Source organism: Sinohyriopsis cumingii, chromosome 2 (genome assembly GCF_028554795.1).
Source record: "Sinohyriopsis cumingii isolate HCF-2022 chromosome 2, ASM2855479v2, whole genome shotgun sequence".
NCBI classification, from domain to species: Eukaryota; Metazoa; Mollusca; class Bivalvia; order Unionida; family Unionidae; genus Sinohyriopsis; species Sinohyriopsis cumingii.
Window position 1 is genome coordinate 7,461,133 of NC_142962.1, and position 21,800 is coordinate 7,482,932.

A 21,800-nucleotide genomic window follows, 5' to 3' on the forward strand; every position below is an offset into this window, starting at 1 on the left:
AACCAGAGCCCATTGAAGTGGTTCCGGCTTCCAGTTGAAAATCCTCGATTTTTGACATCGCGGAGCTATACAACTGGACCATCGTGGAGAATTCAACATCGGATATGAACAAATTATCAATCGACAACGAGATCAACCCGGATAATTTCGAGTACGCGTCGGATACTATTTGATGTTTTACTGTATACTCGTTGAGTTTTTTCTGAAAACTCTATGATATCTTCCTAGTGATTGCGTTGGCGACTCCAGCAATTGTTGTCATCGCGGAGATAGCGATTGGAACAGCGATCGGGGCTATCGTGGTCACCGTGGATAAAATAACACCGGTACCGGCTACTATACCCGACACCGAGTACACGACCGTGTCGATGGCGGTTATTTTTCGGCGGTATTTTTTTATTTTTGCGCGGTATTGTTCGGAAAGCGTTTTCAAATTCGTGGAGAATTCTTTTGCGGTATCGAATCGATATTGATGTGACGTCGGTGATACCTCTGATTCAATTACCCTGGTGGTCATTTTATTTTAAAAGAGCTAGTGTTTTTAATTACTTAGATTCGCTACAAATTCCACATACCATGTAATGTTTGCCTTGGTTAAATTTCTATCAACGGCATAAATTGTAAACGGTTCAGTTGCGTCCTTGTCTATAATTGTTGATATTGTATTGTTAAACCCGGATGAACTCGACGATAATATATTAAACTGCATCATTGAAACCAGTGTCAATCGATAAATGCCCTTAACAGTTGCGGTAATATTTACTATATTCTGTGTAGGAGTCCAAGTGAATGATCCATGCCGAATCGTGTATACTGTGTTGATGGTGTTCTCATGAGGGATTTTTATTTTTGTCATTTCCGGTATTCTGTCTTTGATATTTGCAACATCAACTATGATTGTTTCTATTTCCCGTGTATGCACGTATAACCCCCTTTTGATCGAGCTTTCAATATCAGTTTTGATTGTTTCTATTTCCCGTGTGTTCTCGGTCATACTTTTTTTGTTCGCTGCAACATCAAGTTTGATTGTTCCTATTTCATATGTATGCACGTCTATACCTTTTTTGTTCGCTGCAACATCAGTTTTGATTATTCCTATTCCCCGCCAATACGCGTCTACATTTTTTTTGTTCGCTTCAATATCAGTTTTGATTGTTCCTATTTCCTGTGTATGCGCGTCTACACCCTTTTTGTTCGCTTCAACATCAGCTCTGATTGTTATTATGTCCTGTGTATGCGCGTCTACATTATTTATGATCGTTGTAACATCAGTTTTGATTGTTTCTATTTTCCGTCCATGCGAGTCTACATTATTTATGATCGTTGCAACATTAGCGCCGATTATTTCTATTTCCCGTTCATGCACGTCTACACTCCTTTTGTTCGTTGCAACATCAGTTTTGATTGTTTCTATTTCCTGTCCATACGCAGTGATATCATTTATAGTTATTGTAATCTCATCCGGTTTGACATTTTTTTTACCAAAGAATTTATCAACGGCGTTATCAACCCTGTTAAAATTTTTTCGTAACGAGGTAAATTGGCCCGACAGCGCTGTAAACTCCTAAATAGTATTCTTTATTGTTGCAATAATCGGTTCGGTTACCGTCGGGGTCCCAAAAAAACTAGCGGTAGTGAGTTGTATATCGGTCACCAATCTATCCAACCTTATAAAACCGTCTTGGATTAATGTTACCCTATTCGTTATCGTCAATAGATGTTCACCCGGTTTGAGTCGTCCGTCGCGGGTATACAACGCGATAGTGTCCTCGGCGGCGTCACGCTGTCGTGTTAAAACGTCATTCAGCGACACATTACTGGATTTCAATTTACCCTGGCAGTCTTGAAATACAACTATTTCGCCCGGGTCAACACTTGTTAGATTCAACGTATCAGCGATTTCATCCTCAATTAGTTTTTTTATGTCATCGGTGGCGGGCGTTTCCGTGGACTTTTTCAGCGCCGAAAACAGTTGCCCCCAAATATTAATCATTATTATTGTAAAAAAAACCAGCGTTTCTAATTACCCCGCCGGGCCTCTACGACCCCACCAGTGTATTCGTTTACAACCACATGAGGTGGTTTTCGCGATGATGAAATCGCCGCGAGTACGTTCAATACCTCACGGCCACATATCGGTGGGTCACTTAATTGTTGTGTTGGCAGAGTGGAATAAAAAACCCGGGCTGAACACGCCCGGATATACCGCATGAACTCGTTCGGCGGGGCTAACCCGTATGAATCAAAATAGACGATCGCACGCGGATCAATCGCGTATGCAACCCAATGAGTTCCCGCTCCGGAGGACCCATCAAGGTTAATTATGCCGGTTTCAATATTCCTTGGTGCCGCCGGTAATTGATCCCTCATAAAAACACCTCTGAAGTTTTTTATCGCTAGCGCGTTTGCGGCGTCTATTAAATCAAAATTAGACATAGGAGTTAATAAACGGTTCCCAGTAGTCTTAGACCCTTTCCCGAGTACCATGAATACGGGGTTCCCGGTAGTCTTAGACCCTTTCCGGCTACGGGTCGTTTTTTTTTGTAGCCTTTCCCGGTTGCCTTCTTTAATGCCATCCCCGCTGCGGCACCAACGGCCCCCAACGCCGCCGCCTTAGCCACTGATGGGGCCGCCACGGCAATTAATGCCGGAATCGCAGCTAACAGCGGAAATATCCCACCGGTTTTTTCCATGTTTTTAATTGCTGTGGCTGAGAAATCTATTTGAACACCCTTTTTATTCTTCATCGCATTATTGAAATGTTTTATTTGACGCGCCGTCAACGATATCTTATGATTACCACCTGCCATCTGTGACGGCTTCAGCGTTATTGTGGTTCCGCATTGTTTAGCCGACTTTGATCGTAATTTCTTGACTTGACCATCAGTCAACTCTACACTGACAACACTATACGACATTTTATTGTAAACGCGTTTGTGTTTTCAATTACATGTTTTCCACCGGCGCATCAACGATTCTCATTCGTCCGCCAACACCTTCTAGCAGCATTGATTTATCGCTGAGAATGACAGCAACCGCTCTGTAATTAACATTAACCGGGGCTATACGAGCTCGGAAGTGTATATCAACGACGGATTGTCTCGTTAAATCAAGATGTTCCAACGAAAAATAATAAATCGGATACAGGTTTTTAAAATCAAGTTGTGATATTTGCAAACCAGTGTTGACGTTTTGATCACGACCCATGTATGACAGCAATCGATGATACACACGTGCGATATGGTTGTCGCCGTAATTAAGCTGTATATCCTCGGATGGTTCCTGTTGTCCGTTTATTCTCAGCGAAACATCCCTGACTCCTAATTGATCAAATATCATATGGCTGCGTTCTTGATTACCCAATCGATTCCTATTCTGTAGCGCTATGAATATATGACGCGGGGCTGAAACACCCTGTTTTGATGCCAAGTGCCATGTAAACGTATCGGCGACGTTATCCTCTTTGGCATCAGTTGTTACCGCTAGCCAACTCAACAACGATTTTCCTCCCTGTTCCATAAATGATAACAATCGTGCTTCCGTGGTAACTGATGGAGTCAGCACCGGTATCCACAATGCTATTTTAGTTAAAACGACTTTACCGGCAGCGACGCCAGCAGCACGCCATATTGCATTGTTATCATCGCCCCTTCGCGTTAGCGCAATTGTATGTTTAGCCCCATAGATAACTTTTCTGACATTTCTGCAAAATCCAAATATGTGATGGAGTGGAATCGCGCATGAAAACTGTCGGCGTTGTCCTTGCAACATTCCTATTCGTGTTGCGAATCCTAGATTGTAATCATTGTTGATATTTTTTGTAACAGTGAAATCAGCGTCCGGTTTTGCTCTGCGGTCTGGATTGGCTGCTTCAGCCTGATCACCTGTGATATCTTTTTTCGCCAGCACGTTAACGTACTGAAGATGATCAGCGTTATTAGTGGTGTCCTTTGCGAACATCATAGATGGGCCCGCCGATCTTGTATAATCATCCGAGTATCTCGCTAACCCAATTATCGTCGTTGCAACATCAACCTCGTGTTCTATTGATTCAATTTCTCGCCTGTCAATAAGATATCTGGCGCTCTCAAATAACACCATGATACCGTTGTTGACAAAACCAACTCGAACACGATCGTCATTTGCGTACGGTGCATTATCGGCAGCATTTGTCACGAGTTCCCCTTCGATTTCGATAAACGCTTCACACGGCAAAAAATATTTACTGGTATCTTGGACTTGAAGTTCAATTCGCGATCGCAGGTCGGGTTGTGTTGCATAATAAGAATAAAATTGATAATCACGGACAGAATCATCCCTGTGCACTGGGGCATCCATATCAAACGCGGGATCAGCGGTTCGCGCAAACATTTTATTATTTATCATGTTGATGTTTTCAACTGCGATTTTTTCGTCGTAGACCACTTCCCGCTATTGCGTTCATGAGCGCATTGGTGGATGACTGAGCCGCCAATGACTCTAGTTTTTCTTCCACGGCGTTATTTATTACTTTACTGACATTCGCAGGCATCACTGTCGTTGATGGCATCACCGGTGGTTTCTGTTTTTTTCTTCTCACCAACGACATTAGTTTGTCCTTTGCTGCAGAAAGCGCCTTTCCGGCAACATCTCCAATAGCACTAATTCCCTTATCACGAATAACATCAATAGCCTTCATTCCTAATTGTTTGGCTAACGGCGCTACTTTTGGAGCCATTCTTGTAAATAACCCCGCAATGGTGCTACCGAGACCATCTCCATAGTACACGCGGTAAACAGGCAGTCGCGAGTTTACCACGTAGACGAGTACTGGTTTATCGTGGTTGTAGTCTATGATCATCTTTATTATAAAAACACCAGTTTTCCAATTAGTGATTGATCACCCCCCTCTCCACCACCGAATCATAAATTTTGTCAAAAACATCGATTTTCTCTAAATGATTTCCTGGGGTTTTCACCCTCGATAAAAATCTGGTTTTTTTCCGGTTTTTTGTCAATTTTTGTCGTTTTTTGGTCGTTTTTTGTCAATTTTTGGTCGTTTTTGCCGGTTTTTGGTAAAAAACATCGATTTTCTCTAAATGATTTCCTGGGGTTTTCACCCGTAAAAACTAACCAAAAACGACAAAAAAACGACCAAAAAACGACCAAAAACTGACAAAAAACGACAATTTTATAATTTTATAATTTTATAATTTTATAATTTTTTTAATCATCCACTAACTCGTCTATGAGCGTTCGATATGCATTAATGTCCATGATACCGCCTGCAAATAAACGCCTGCAAATATCAGCGGCCTCATTGATTATTTCCGGAGAGTTATTTCCGGCTCGTTTTCCTCCGATTAGTATTTCCAGCCGTGATATATCACTGAGAACACTATCAGGACAAGTAACAAAACAGTAGGATTTTTTACCAACAGAGTATCCTTTTCCTTTTTTTGATTTTTTACTTTCAACTTTCTTGTGGAATGCGTCGTAATCGGGATCACCACGATGTGGTAATGCATCTTTGTGTTTACTTGCTAAATACACTATTCTTGTCCAATCCTTTAACGTCTTTATATTTTTCTCGTAACCGCTATTGATATGCTTTTTATCTCGTATGCCCTTAGCAAAATTTGTATCGGTAAAATCAACTAATTCTTCATCGCTGTCGAAAGCTCTAATTTGATCTATTGTGTCCTTTTTAAGCACATTACGGGGTATATTCTCCCCTCTTTCTTTTTTTTCCTGTATTTCTTCCGGTATTTCTTCTTCTGGTTCTCTTGCAGTAGCACCTAGTTCTTCTTCATCGGCCATTGTAACATAAGGTTCTTGTGGGTCCGTTATAGCGAGTGGTGGTGGCCTCCGTGTTGTAGCAGCCGCTATTTTTGCAGGGAGTGTTTCTAAAGACCTTTTTGTTTGTTTGGTCTGAGCCGCTATCTTTTCAAGCGCACCGAGAACGGGTACAGTTGCCGCCGTAACATCTTTGGTCGCTTTAGTTACCGGGGCAAAGAGTTGTTCGCTTCCAACAGCAAAATCAGTTTGCATTTGCTGCCGCGTTTGAAGTTGTTCTCGGACCCTGTCTCGTAACGGTATGAACTTTTTAAGCGCCGCTAGCCGCTCTCTGGCTAGCCGGGTAGTAAGTGATTCGCCTACCATTATTGCAATTGCTCCGCAATTTCTAATTTCCCGCCGAGTGTGCCATCGGGGGCTCCGTCTATAATCCTTCTAATGTTTTTGATCTTGCTAGAAATCTCCCGGCGTCGTTCATAAACACGTCCAAGTTTTTTTCATATTATTTCAACGGCAGTAAATAGTCCAATGAATGCATTTGCGTCATTGTGGTACAGGTTCTCATTAATCGTATGTTGTAATCGTTTTATAAAAAAGTACTCGCGGGCCAGGGTAAAACGCCCCCGTTTCGATTGTTCGTTAATAATCTCATAATCGGATAATATTTTTTCACTGTCGAGACCATCAGATAATTCAATTCCTTGATTTTTTAATTTTGAAATCTCGGTTAATATATTATTGATGTCTTCGATATTCATATTCTTATAAACATCTTATTTTTAAATTAAAAAAAAATGAAACCCCGCGTATCAATCCCGAGGTGTTTAACAACACTGAATAATTCGTTTTCTTCCGGAACAGACGTGACCTTGTCACGGTGACTTCGTCACTCGCTGGTATCTATATACGAAAATCGAATTTTGTGTCCGGTCTTTTTTGAAATCGCTGAATTCTGTATTCCTTCTGCAACAAATCGTATCGAGGCTCTACAAATGTCAAAGTATCTACTGGCTTCATTCATCGACTGAAAAGTTTTTTCTTCGTGAGTTGTTGTATCAAATGACTTTACGGGTTTTGCTTTTTTTGAGTATTTACCAGTTCCGCCTTTTTTGACATTCTGACTTTGCGAGATAGCTTGTAGGTTTATAAGAGAATTATCAGTCTTATTATTATTAATATGATCAATCACAAACCCATTCTCGATTAATCCGTTAAATACTTCAAATACCATCCTATGAACATAATACTTCTTCTTTCCGGCACCAAACACCAAATACCCCCGATTATTTACGGTACCAACCGGCTTCTTCAGTTTGCGGTTTCTAACAATGCCGTCGCGGGATGCCTCGTAATTAATGAGCACAGGGTGAGGTCTGAACTCTTGGTCCATTTGTATAATAATACTACTTGTCTAATTTATTATTTGGTTTAATTATAAACCTTTCAACGTAGTCTTGAGGAGTTTTGATGACGAAGTCAGCGGTGGGGTCAATGATGGCGTTTTTTATTCGTTTGTCATAATAACGTTTTAACTCTCTGTATCGCTTTCCGCCACAATTGATACACAACTGCGATTTTCCTCTTACACCAACGTGGCAAACCAAGCACGGGAGGGGGCCAAGAGAACCATTACGAACGCTTTGTAAATGATACCCGCAGAATTCACCTCTACATGATTTATTGCACGGGGTTGTCGACCCAATCATCAACCATTTGCAGTGATTCATTATACTATATTCTTTTATTTAAATACTTGTTTTAATTATATGGATGAGTTCAAGAGATTAGCAGCAATTAAGCCCTGGAAAAATATTAGGTTTAATCTCGACAGAGTCCTCAAGGACGTACCAAAAGCGTTAATAAACGATAAAACCCTGTTGAATAAAATACGCGATTGTATCAATGAATTCAAGCGTGATGGTGCATCTCATAGTTGGTCAACATTTCGAATTGATGGCGTTGTTGATGCTACCATGAACGACAACCGCGCAGCAATGATAATATCACAACTTGGCTCCAGCAAGTATTTCTTTAGAGTAAAATTCATTGTCCGGGTGGAATCAGGTAATTGGATCACACGTGATAAATTTGAACCAGTTCTCAGCGACAAGAAAACAGTCATTGTCAGCCGCGACTCCAAGCCGGGGTTGTTAACCGGAATTGACAAACCATACTATGAACGAGCGTATCCTGAAACAGCAGTTGTTTATGGAATATACCCGTTAAATAAGAAACCTGATATCGGAAAACTGAAACCAATGAGACAGTCAACGGGGATAAATTGTGTAGCAGAACGAGTAATACAGCATTTTACAAATGCGTGTCGAGGAAACAAATTGACTGATTTACGACGCAGCAAAATCAACCAGTGGGAGGAGACAGTGCGCGAGCGTGGAGCAACCATTAGCGACATAGCGAGATTAGAAACATCGTTGAGATTTCCAATAACCGTTACAACGATAACCGGTGAAGTATTATACGAATCAAAGTACAAATCGAAGGGAGCCCCAATTAAAATTATTGATCATAACGAACACGCATGGACGCCCGCGGTCACAATATTTCCACGGGATAGAACGGTAAAGTATATCCCGGGGGGATTTATACAGGACGGTTTTCTCGCGGAGAGGAAACTATTTGACGCTATTGCTTGTTTGTGTAAAAACGACCCTGTGTCAGTGTGGTTACTTCGCAGCGCTGAAAACGATGCGGATACCTTCGATCAGTTTGTAAGACCAAATGGCGAATTATATCGCACTGAAGCGTTTCACAACAAGATGAAAAAAACCGCCATGGAATTTGAAGAGCATGATGAACAACTGCTAACAAATTGTTTTACGATTTCATCGGTTGCGGCTCATGTTGCAGCAAAGAAAAATGCGTGGAGACCAACGCGCAAGGAATTTCTACCGGATGTACAATCCAGTTGTTTGGAATACTATCACGGTGGACTATGGAACACTGAATACAACCGCGACGCTATGATTTCCGTTGATATGGTTGCCTGTTATCCAGCGAGTTTTCTCGGGTATGGATTCGCCGCTGAGTATTTCAAACGATTTGGACACCCCAGACATGAAATGACTCGTGTTGCTATTAATGGACCACTGCCTGATTTTGATTTAACTGGATTCGCTTGCATAGTATCATTTGAATTCGCGGCAGGACTTCATCGCTGTTGTTATATTTGGATCGGTAGACACATGTCTGAAAAGAAGTGGTTGCCAATAGCGCTGCTACGGTATATGATTGATTGTAAAATGCTAATTTCGTTGATTGTCAGTGACGCGATTATATCATACCGGGCGCAGACTGAAGTCTGGTTACCAAAACTGGAGCGTCTAGATAGCATAATTGACGAGTCCAGAAAACACATTGATGCCGACGAGGAATCGAATGGTCCAGGAGGATATTCAACCAACGAAACCGCGAGGCAAAAGATCTCAGTAGAAGAATAATTGGTAAGTTCACACAAGGTGGAAAAAACTGCGACTACAAACGATATTGCTCACGGCTGATTATAGATGACGCAGAATATGATTTCGTAATCAAGGACGCAGTGGCGAAAAATAAATACGTGAACTGTAAAACAGCTTTCTTGTCCAATGGAACAAGGTTGGGTACAGTTGTTACCTACAGCGATGGAGACAGCCCAGCATACCCGCATTTGAGGGCGTCTATGCTGGGTTACGCCGCATCAATTTATTCTCGATGATAAATAGATTTCCCGACACCGCAGTTAGAGTTGCGATTGATTCATTTTACATAGACGCGAAGTATAAGGAAAACATAGCCGAGTTTACTAGTCCGGACGAGAGTTGGGGTACATGGAGAATTAAAAATGAAATACGACGCGATTATTCCCCGTCAGCAGATGTCACCGTTGAGAACAACTACTTACGCGGTGATAATCTATCAGAATGGTCTAATGCATCACCGTGTTCTGATCCAATTTGTAGACACAAAACAGTTTATTTAAGCGGCTGTGGCGGGTCAGGAAAGACGACCCGGGCAATTGAATTATTTCGAACGCGGGCAAGTATAATCGTGCTTACACCAACCCATAGACTAGCGCGAGAGATAAAACAACGAAATGTCGACGCCGTTACTTATCACAGCTTTTTTCGATACAGCGGTGGTGAGTGGACTCCTGATCGAATGGGGGAAAAATTTATTCCTGAGGTTATCATCTGGGATGAGATATGTACTGTTTCGTTAGATGTTTTACAAATGTTTCTTGAGTGGTTGCTGCGCGCGAATACAGCGGTGATCATGTGTGGCGACCATGGCCAACCACCACCATTTGTCGGCGAGGGTCCACATGATTGGTTAAAGGGTTCTGTGGACTATTATGAAGAAACCGATACTGATTACCGGGCACTTGATGAACAACTGCGCGAGGTTAAAAAATTAATCAGATTACAGCCGGATAGAATTCAATGTGAAATAATCCGCGAGGTGATTCCGGAAACGCCGTTAAATGAATTCTGGGAAACATGGAGACCAAACGATTTGATTGTAGCGAGTAGAAAGATAGTCAGAGACACACTTCAGCGGAAGTTGTTTACGTTGCATAAGGAAAAGTTTCCAACGCGTCCAGTGCCGTTATGCTATAGACCCTTGGACACACGGCGGCAGAACATTGAAGTTGAAATCCCGGGCCCGACAGCGTCAGGGACAAAAAAACAAATTCTCGTGCTGAATGATATTGTGCTCGTTGATATCAGCGTCGTCGAGGACGCGCTACGTGCTGATAAATCCCCGTGGACGCTAGGATACGCAACGACAATACATTCCTCGCAGGGACTAACCATCACGGACACAATTGTTTGGATGGTTGATAATCGCATCGAATGGTCAAATCTAGTCTATCTTGCAGTGTCCAGAGTACGGAGGATAAATCAGCTTCGAAGAATTGTTATTGACGAAGCCGGCGACAAAGTCACCGACGAAGCCGGCGACAAAGTCGCCATCGATGCAAGCGTCATTGATAGAAAACTCTCGGGTTACCGCCAACAGGTTAAAAAAAAACAGCGGCGTTTTGATATTGATGCCGAATTAATAATTGCGTTACGACAACAACAGAATAATCACTGCGCGAGTTGTAATTGTGTAATGCGTTGGCGTTATTCGGATAAAGACGCTCGCCAATTTACCGTGGACAGGATCGATAACAGTCTCGGTCATGTCAAAAACAATGTGAGATTAACCTGTCTTGAGTGCAATAGACGCAACGGCGCTAGTTAAGACCACGCGGGGGCAATTGAGTATCGTCAGGTATCACTTGTAGTTGCTCGCGTGTAAACCCCCGCTGTGGGGCAGTTGAATCCAGTCTATAGATCGGTGGTCTACCAGTTGATCGTGTTATCGTTGATATGTTATGTGTGGTAACACTCCAAATAGGATCAGTAGCTCTTTTTTTACCGCCTTCAAGCTCTCCTGGTTCATACAGATATCTCACGGTAACATCGCCGAGAATCGGCTTGGAAACGCTATCTATTTTTGATCTTCCGGGTATATACTCATATTTAATCGTGTCGCTGGGCTTCATGTTGATTGCTCGGGTAATCTCGTTATTTAACGCTGCAATTACGCCTGGCAACCTTTTGACCCATTCACGAGATCGTTTTTCTTGGATGAATTCCTTCGCGTATTGATACCCAAATAACCGTTCAGCAAGAGTCCGATTGAATCGTTCAACAATTGCCTGATCACGATGTAGCGCAGTATGACCTCGTCGTATCGCGACGCTATGATGTTTCAACGTTGATAAAACAGCGCCGCGAAATTCACTACCAGGATCAACTTGTAATAGATTTGGCCAGCGCAGAGGACCTCTTCGATAAATCCGTTCAAACGCAGCGGCTACTTCAGTTGCTGACTTTGTTTTTAACGGCTCTGCTTGTTTGTATCGACTCGCAACATCAACTACGGTTAGCGCGTATTTGTAACCGTTGTCATGCGGCAAAAATAGTATATCAGCCTGATGAACTTCATTAGGTACGCTGACATCAAAGCACGAGAAGTTGATTTGTTTAGGCGGTGGTAGATAGATTTGCCATATAGCCTGTTTGGATAACCAATTAGCCGCAGTGGCCCTCGTTACTTTTGCAGCACTTGCAAGCTTACCAATTGCGGCCTTCCCCTTCCAGTATCCTCTCGGAGAATAATAGATGGATTCCATGTTGTTATTATAAATGCTAGCGTTTTCAATTACCAGCGCGAGAAGCTCCGCTTCCAATCATTAATTTACCTTTCATAGCCGATTTTACCAACCATGAAGCCAATTTTTCTTTGAAGGATTTATCAGGAATGGTATTTAACGCGTGAATTAATTTTACGTCCGCGATATGACGCTGTTGCAGATCGCTACTTTTGTAGTAAGCAACATCATGAGCATGACACGCCTTATCGATAGCGTTTATTGGATACTCACCGGGTTTGGGCTGATTTTGATCATCGAGTCTGATATCTAATCGTGTTCCGGGGCCACAGTAGCTATATCCTGGGAGGTGTTTTTCTCCTGGATACTTTGCCCACGGGGTTCCGGGGAGTTTTGATAACTTGGCTGCGATGTCACCTCCTCGCTTTTTTTTAAAACATCTCCGGGTCTAATAGAAATAAATCTAAATTTCTTTGTACCGCATTGTACACACTTACCAGTAAGCGCCGATCTGTTATTTCTTGTTGTAACAGTTGTCATATCATTTGTGCCAGTAGGCACTCTACACTTCACACAATATAGATCCATAATTTATGTATAGAGATATGAATATAATTGATTTTTCGGCGACTAAAACAAGAGAACCAGTTAAGCATGTTGCAGCGTTACCAAACTCGATCCGGATGATTATCATCGGACCATCTGGATCCGGCAAGACGCAATTGTTACTTAATTTAATAATGAGATGGATGAAGTGGGACAAGTTGTATTTAATCGCCCCTAGTGTAGATGATCAACGATGCTACGAGGTGTTGAAAGATTTTAACGAGAATGCATCAGCGATCACTGAAAAAAATGTTATTGAGTTTATTACAGATATCAATGATGCACCAGGTATTGATGATATTGATGGCGACGTTAACAATCTAGTCGTGTACGATGATGTTATGTTAGACAATCAAAAAAACCCAGCTAGGATATTTTCCAGAGGCAGGCATAAAAACACCGACGTGATATATGTCACTCAACGATACACTCAGATTCCAAAAGTAATCAGAGACAACTGTAATATTCTTGCTGTATTCAACGGCGTTGATACACACACGCTACGAAATATTTGGCAGACATGGTGCGGCAGTGACATGGACTTTAATGTTTTTCGAAACTTTTTTAGTCATGCTCAGTCGACCCCACATGGATTTGTAACGATAAATTTACATGACCCTCGGACACGATATCGTATCGGACTTGACCAAATATTCGGTTAAATTGTAAGATCATTGTAAATAGCCACTTAGCAGCAGAGGGGGCGATGACATCGACGCGGTCGTCGATGTGTTTACCGGACGCTGACGACGCTGGGGATCGGCGCGCAGAAGGTATTAATTAAACCAAATGACGATTGGACGATCCCCCGACGACAACGTCGTTTTTTTTTTACCAGGCGCTGACGACACCGGATCCGCTGAGTGCAGAAAGTATTAATTAAACCAAATAACGATTGGACAAAATGTCCGATTCGCCCCCTCTGCTGCTTGTACCAAGAAGCAAGACACCAGTCTCTGAAGCTTAGAGTACTTAATAAAATCTGCTAAATCAACAGACTGACTTTTGAAGACTTTAAGGGTGTTGGAAAGGGATGCCCTATAACCACTGATTGTGTAGACGTAAACAAAATCTTTCCTCAAAATGGAAGAGTACAAAATCTGCTACTGCCAAACAAACCACAGTGCATCAACCACAAAAGATTGGTGTCAAGCAGAGTACCTTGTGTTGCAAAACAAGATTCTTCCACTGAGGTAACACATTGAGTTGGCTGATCAATTGGTCAAGGAGGTCACTAAACCAAGATGTTTGAGGCCAAAGATATCCTTGTGTGATTTCCAGAAGTCTTGGCCTGTGAAGTCCTCAACAATTCCAGGATTCTGTTTATTTTTCCGAGTGGAAAAGATACTTAATCCAGCAACTGAAAAGGTTGTTTCCTTGCTCTGGATAATTCACGATCATTAGTAATATTCCATACTTAGAGCATAAATATCTTAAGAATTTGAAATCTTTCCCAAATAACACATTGGTCATCACATCAGAAGACAACATATGGAAAAGGAAGGTGGAGGAGGTGACTGAAATATGACAGTAGAGGTCGACACTAAACAGGGAAGAGTGGCTTGAATTACCACCCATCTACACCAGTCTCCTCATATCATATGACCATTATAAGTCACATGATCAACATAAGTCGCTGATGAAGTCAGTGTGATACTGCCAATTTTTTTTGAATTCTTAAGTTATTTATGCTCTTGAGTATTGGCAATTATTAATGATTTTATTCAGCATCATAAGGAAATTCATTCCATGACATCAGGTAACCTTATTTCTCAGGGTTGGGAGTAAGTCCTAAATGAGTAACTATGGACCAACAGGGGTCATATGACATAATAGGAATTGATTGCTGCTGTTGTCCAGCAGCCAGTCGTGAGGGTCATGGATAAATGGAATCTTCAGATACCTCAAGTAATTATTTGTTGCAGTCCGAAAGCATACGGTAAATACGGTAGCAATTTTTTACATGTGTATGACGTATGATGTACAACTGATGAAGGGTCAAGCTGTAAGCTCACTTGGCCTTATAGAAAGTTATGCAAGAAAATAATGATATACAAATTGTTGTGAAATTAATTTACAGGGCATGTATCTAAAACTTTCTAAAGAATTCGCAAGTACAAGCCTTTGAGTGGTAAAAAGGTGACAAAAGCCAAGTATCAAATTATAAAGCTGAGAATATTCCATACACTTTTTAGTGCTATAAATTGCCTGACTGACTTTGAAATATCCATACTTTGTATGCCAACTATTTCATTTCACTTGCTATTATATCAAGCAACTTCCTTGAAATTACATTATGAAACCAAACAGCGACTTACTTTGTGGTGTCATTTATAGGCTGATATTCATTGTTTAAATTCCAGTAGTCATTGAAGTACAGGACTGGCTTGTACTTGTCAGTTCCTGGAACAAACTCCACATCTGAAGAATGCAAAAACATGCTAATGAGTCACCGATATTGCAAAGACAGTACAGATCATAGGACAAGGGTAATAATCAATTTGTGTAAGAATTGTGAAGAATTTGGCACAAAATATGAACTATAAGAAACCTACCAGCATTCATCAAAATATTAAAAATAAGGTCACAGGTGACTTTACTGTCAGAAAGGGCAGTTTCAAAAGCAATAATTTTGCTGTTTTTTTTATCTGTATGTGATCACAGTTAACTTTATTCAACTTAGTAACCTTCATTTCTACAGTGACTATTACAACTAATTTGAACTTTCCATATTATTTGTCCGTGTAAATTTGCTATACAGTGCTCATGTCTGAAGCAAAATTATCAAAACTATCAATTTATCTAAAGATACAATTTCAAACTGATCTTCCATATATATGTATAGCATTAATTTACAGAGAAAAAAGTCAATAATTTATTATGTTTAATCGACATGTGTTATGTCAATACAATTTCCAACAGATCAAGTTTTTCACTTAAGTGTTTTACCACAAAAAGCCAACTGTCAAATACTTACACTCATCCAGGGGTTGCGGTACATGATCCCTCGTCCAAGCAGTCTGGTCTGCGATTAAGTTTATTGTCAGATTGGGATGCCAATGGGACAGGATCTCATAAGAGGAGGAGTTTTCTTTCTGTAATGGTAAAAATATCAAGGCAATAATCGACCAAATTCAGTTGTGTTTATATCCTTCACAGAAAAGCTTAAATACTGCTGATGTGGAGGTCTTATTTCGATTAAAGCCACTGCATTTCATATATTTGCATTTTAAAGTAAGGGGTTAAAATAAAATGGCTAGGATCTGACAAGTTTTGATATTGTTACAAACTTTACTTCTCATTCCTCAAAGGAGACAATACCTGTCCTAATTATTACCTTAAAACTGGATGAACTTCTTTATTTGTAATAAATGTCCATGTACATCCCAGTTTTGATGCCAAAACTAGTCCAAGACCCTGAAGACAAAGGTGAATCTCAATATTCTCTGTTATTGTCAATTGGATTACTTTTCGATTTTCAGATTAGCTATAAAGTCACATATGACTGAAACAATTGGTTGAAGTGTCGGAAACAGGAGTCCTTTGAAGAAATAATACTCTTCCGGCCAAATAGAAATCGAAGGTAATGTAATTTTTTCTTGTAATCTTTTTAACTGTCGAGTATCGAAACCATTTCTGATGTTCATAGGACTTCAACCTACCATAATTTGGTTAAAAGATATATTTTTGTGTTTGTCAATGTTGACATGATCAAAGATCCTTAAGTGCATGCAAAATTCTTATACCATGTCCTTATACCATGGATAGAAACTTGCTGAACTTGTCTCAAATGATGTCAAGACATACCCCAATGCTAAATTTAATTAAATCTAAATTGAATATTTTTCAGAACAAACAAAAAAATGTGTAACTTAAGTAACATCAATTTGGTTCCATGTTGAGGACAGATGGGCACTAGTTTCATTCATAACCACTGCTATGGTGTCTCAGTGAAAACTTCACGTCAATATGACCATCCATTCAGAAGTAGCCACAGAAAGATTTTCATCAATGGGAGGTCATATCAGCATTATTTTCATAATGCATTGTATAGTGGGAATTATTTTTAGAGATAGTCAATACAATGATTCCTTCAAGAGAAGGAGTGATAACGGATTTTCAAGATGGCCACTATTGACCAGGACCCTTTGTAGTTGGGAAGAATAAGATGTCACATGAAAGCTATTAGTGAAATTCCCATGTCTATATGACCATCTTTTCCAGAGAAGCTGCCATAACTTAATCTTGAAGATGGCTAATACGATCATAAAATTAGAGGTCTGACTAGCACCATTTTCATAAAGGAACAACTGCACATCAATAAGTAGCCATTAGTAAAACTAATTTTAATTATGTATTACTTACCTGCTTTTATTAGATTGCTTTTTTCCTAGTGCTAGTCTCCAGTCAAAGGTAAAAATTCCTTCCCTATGTAGTAATTGGAAGCTAAGAACAAGAACAACAAAAGTCCCAGTCTGTTATCTTCAACACATCTGCATTTGGAATATCATCCTTTAAGGACAGCATAGATGGGTGGAGAAGGTAATTGGCAATAATAGCAAGTCTATAATAGCATTAGTTTCACCATCCAATACAACATTTTAATACGCTGCTTGTTATTATTCCTTTACTGACCTTTCCTGAAAGGATGCAGATAGCCTCATAAGAAATCTGTCTGAAATAACTTATCATCTGTTCTAGTATGATGCTACTGCAGACTGGAGGATGGCTTATTGACAACTTAATGGTATGACACAGGTCTGATTCATAAATAACTCTGCTCTGGTGCACCATAAAAAAGAAAGAGACAGTGGAGTTGGACCACTAAACAGTAGCTTTCATAATCATAAGAAAAATTGGTAATAAAGGCCCACGATGCAGAAAAAGCCCAAACCTCATGAAATTAATTTTCATCAAGGAAAGATCTCTGGTAGTGAGAGACTGATAACCTCTTTGATAGTCAAACTAATCCACCTAGAAATGGTTGCTGCAGATGTATCTCTGAGAGTGACAAAAATATTTTTGATTTTGTCAAACAGAAACATATGAATCTGCCCAGACAAAGATATAATGTTTTTAATCAATCCTTACATCAAATCTGCCTGAAACTAGCGATGCAGATGCCATTCTGTGAGGACTAAATATTCTTGCTTGGACAGGTTGTCCAATACAATGTTGTCTTGCCTGGAATGTGGCAACCCTAAAGATTTATCATCTGTCTAGCTGTTCATCAAAGGAGGTCCCAGTTTTAGAGAAATGGCATGAACGTCCCCAAGGCATGATAGATATGTCATGACTGGCATCTTGTCTGTGATGACCCTAATACAGTTGGTGATGTATCCCTGTTGAGCTAGCCTGCGTTTGTTATGTTGGGAAGAGTCCTGACTGGACCACAATTCCTGAAGAACTTTGGCTTTAAGTGAGCACCTCTTTCTGAATATTTAAGCGTCATTATACAGAAAGTACTGAGGTTCTACGTGGAGGTGGGTTGAACTGCCCCAAACCTGTTCTAGTTTTTTTTCCAGCTACTGAGATGGTGAAATCTGCATCCCAATGGAATCTGGGTTGAAAGAAGGGCCTTTGAGGTATCCAAGCTGAAAACAACAGAAATTGGAGAGGTCTAATCAAGTCATCCTGCTTGAAATTTGTTTTGGTGGTGAAGTTTGGATCCAAATGGAAACTGAGGGTTCTTGTGAGGACTCCAAGTACTTAACAGTAGAAATTGGGGAAGTCTCATATGGATTCTATGTAAGGAAACTAAATCCAATGTCATATGCAGGGTCCCCAGGATAAAGAGGTATCTTGTTTGTTTGTGAGGAAGAGAATCTGTGTGATCCTGCCAAAAGGAACATGATCCATCCCTTTCTTTGTGAGGAAATTCATTCCCAAGTAAGTCACGTCTTAAGGATCAGATCTGTCTTCCCCAAACTGGGATTAAACCCAATGTGTCACTGTGTCTGACTATGTGGAAAGCATTTATCAATATAATGGATGACTGGAACCACAAAAGATCTTAAACAGGTTGCTATGAGTACCATAACCATGGTGAAGATTCTAAGCAAGAAAGCTAAACCAAAAAGATAAGCCATGTATTGAAAGATGTCCTTGTCCAAATTTAAATATTGGCATGTGAAGGTACACATCCTAGAGATCTATGAATACTGCCCAGTTGGCAATAGATGATCAGGCCCATTACATGAGCTGGCTAAGAAAACTGCCATTTCCTTATGCTGCAAAGGTGAGGTTTTAACAACCTGCTAGAGTGCCTTTGATCCCTCCTGGAATTAATTAGTCAGTGACTCCCTTGTTCCTGGGAGTGTCAACGACACCCCCCCACCCCCGGGAGAAATGTCCATCTATGAAAAGGAAGGAAAAAACATATCAATCTTCCTATATGTTTGTTTGTTGTTGTTGTTGTTGGGGGTGTGTGAATTTAATGCTATTTTCAGCACATGATAGGTCATCCATGGCAGGCAGAATATTTGGTAGAGGAAGAGCCTGGGAAAAACCACCAAACCATGGGAAGCTAATGGCAAGCTTTCTCGTATATCCACACTGGACAAGCCATGACCTAACCCTCAACCCAGGCAAGATGTGAGTGATATGTAAAAGTGAGCACTTTCAACAATCTGCCACCTGGGGCCCCTCCTATATTTTAAGGTTGATGGCTCTCTGCTACACCCAAGATACTATTTGCCCATAAAGCACAATAAGGGCATGGTGTCTTCTTGAGATCACATTCACCAATTTGCTGTAGAACTGCTGAAAATGTTTAAAGAAACTGCACCCCCCCCCATGACAAGGTTATAATGAACCCTATCATCAGAATCAACTGTAATTAAATTTATGTCACTGAACTAATGCATGCTTAAGATACAAAAGTAATTCAATTACTAAATAGTGAACTAAAATGCAAGGACTTAATGTTCACAAAGTTAACTACGAAAAAGGTAACTTCTGAGTCAACTGATAGCATAAGACACTCAGATTATTGAGCCAAGGAAAAGAAGTGACTAAGGCACTGGACTGGGGCTGTGTTGCTTTTATTCAAGACCTCCAATTACTAAAGTGGATGAAGGAATTTTCACCCTAGCCTGGGAACAAGCACCAAGAAAAGAAATACTACAATGAAAAAAAAAGCAGGCAATTCATTACTGCTTCAAATATAGTGCTACCATCTTTCATATATGACGGTTAAAATCATTCTGTACTGATTTCTTAGTCTTAGATATACCACACTGCCTTTACAAGGGACAAAATAATTAAAACAAAATTAAAAAGAAAAAAATTCTGATTGAAAACTTTCAAAGACATTAAAGTGTGCAATGTTCTTACATTCCACACTAACTGCATTTGTTAATTCATGGGTTTTTCATAGTGTTCAAGGAAACCAAATTAAAAGTCTCTCATAAACATAATTCAAAATTCTTGATTACATACTAGATGAAGAAAAAAGTCACCTATTATGCAAATGAACATTTTACAAATATCACTTCACAATTCTCTGTCACTGAAGATGACATGTAATCAAGGTGAAAGTACCTGTGTAACTCATACAATTTAACCTTGCTGTAATTATGGTAATGTATAAACCAGAATTCATGACTATTCTATAAAATTTACTTACCTTGATTAGGTCTGGATGGGCAGCTGTTTCACCAGTCAAAAGATTCACAGTTTCATGATAACGTCTTTTCTTAAACTTGTTCAGCTCTGAAATGGAAATAAAAATCCCAACTGCACAAAACAACAAGTACTGAGTGCTAGACTTTTCTTTTTACTAAGAATCCTACCACTGTCTATATATTTAAACTGATGCTTTACAGCATTTATCAAAATGATTCCCATCCTTCTATTTTGTAGGCGATGAGGGTTATGCATACACATACTGTACTTCTAGAACAAACTTCAGGGAGATTTTTCTTTCTTCATGAGAGATTTTCCAAAAGATTTTCAGTCTTTCTCACTTTTTTACAAAATGCATTGGTAGATGTGGACATAAATGCTGTTGGTTGGTTTTTAATGGCATGTAGTGCACATTATTGGCTATAACATACAAAGAAAATAGAAGCCAAGTGCCTTTCAAGGGGAAGACTCAGACAATCAACTCAGGGTAGTGGCCTTGGCCTGTATCAAACCCACAACCCTTTGCATTTTGAGTTTCATGTTCTAATAAACGAGTTAACATGACACAGTTAAATACTTAAAAGAGATGAAACATGTTCATATGTGAAGTATTATTATTAGTATTATTGTAAAACTTATGAAAATTGGACCCTCCCCTGTCCAGATATCTCTATAAGCTGACCACTTTGGTTTGGAACAGAATTTTCTTATAAATTCTTTGTTATAAAATTCCTATACAAACAGGAAGCTACAAATTTCTGAAACATTCTCGGAACCATTCTTGCAAATGTAATCCTACTGCCAAAAACTGAATGTGATTAAAAAGATACATCCAAAAATCATGCACTCTGAGAAGTGTTAATCCAAAATTAAACTTGAGTGATAATGTTAAATATCTATGCATAAGCTATCTGTTAAATGAAACCATTTAATACTGGTGTGAAATAAATGATCTCAAAGCTGTCTGTTAAATGAAACCATTTAATACTGGTGTGAAATAACTGATCTCAATCAAAGCTGTTTGTTTATGAACTGAAACCTTCACAATAGTTGTATTAAAAGTGCTATCAAGTTCAACTGCCTTTAGTTACCGAGATTAAAAAAAGCAGTTTCCTGGAAAAAATGATCGTTTGAAATTCGAAAAATTCTTTTTGTAAAGAACTCCTGTATCCATGTTCAGTATAAAAGCAAGAAAGTTGCAATCAGGTCATTTAATAAGTTTGTTTGCTAGAGTTTACTGAAAATCACATGTAACCAAAGTCTTAAAGTTGCTATCATAAGGTAGTGAGAAGTAGTTCATAAGCCTTCCCAGAAAAGACTCGGGATAGCTTTTGATGACATTCTAAAAGAAAATCTGAATACATCAGATAGCAAGAGAACCAAATTAAAGACAACACATAATGCAAATGTGAAAAACTAAATGAACTTGTTTAAGACTGGTTTCACAGCCAAGTGCAACTCTTATTTCACTCCAATCATACAGAAGACACCTATATTTGCATCTCAGCAGGGCATTCCTGATTTCAAGGTGTCAAATGAATGGCTGGATAAATTCAGAGCTTGTTATTCCATAAAAGCATAACAGTGTGGTGAAAGTGCTAGTGTATACACAACAGTAGAGGATGAATCA

The 21,800-nt window shown here is 39.8% G+C and overlaps 1 protein-coding gene across 1 annotated transcript in view; it reads right to left on the reverse strand.

Moving 5' to 3' along the window:
* Positions 1-21,800, reverse strand: part of LOC149804302 (putative lipid scramblase CLPTM1) — an 86,071-nt gene that overhangs the window by 38,375 nt on the left and 25,896 nt on the right. The window contains exons 5-7 of the mRNA XM_089938620.1: positions 20,172-20,257; positions 15,522-15,639; positions 14,863-14,965 (exon numbers count right to left, since the gene is read on the reverse strand). Of these exons, the coding sequence (XP_089794746.1) occupies positions 14,863-14,965; positions 15,522-15,639; positions 20,172-20,257 (307 nt within the window). The remainder of the gene's footprint in view (positions 1-14,862; positions 14,966-15,521; positions 15,640-20,171; positions 20,258-21,800) is intronic.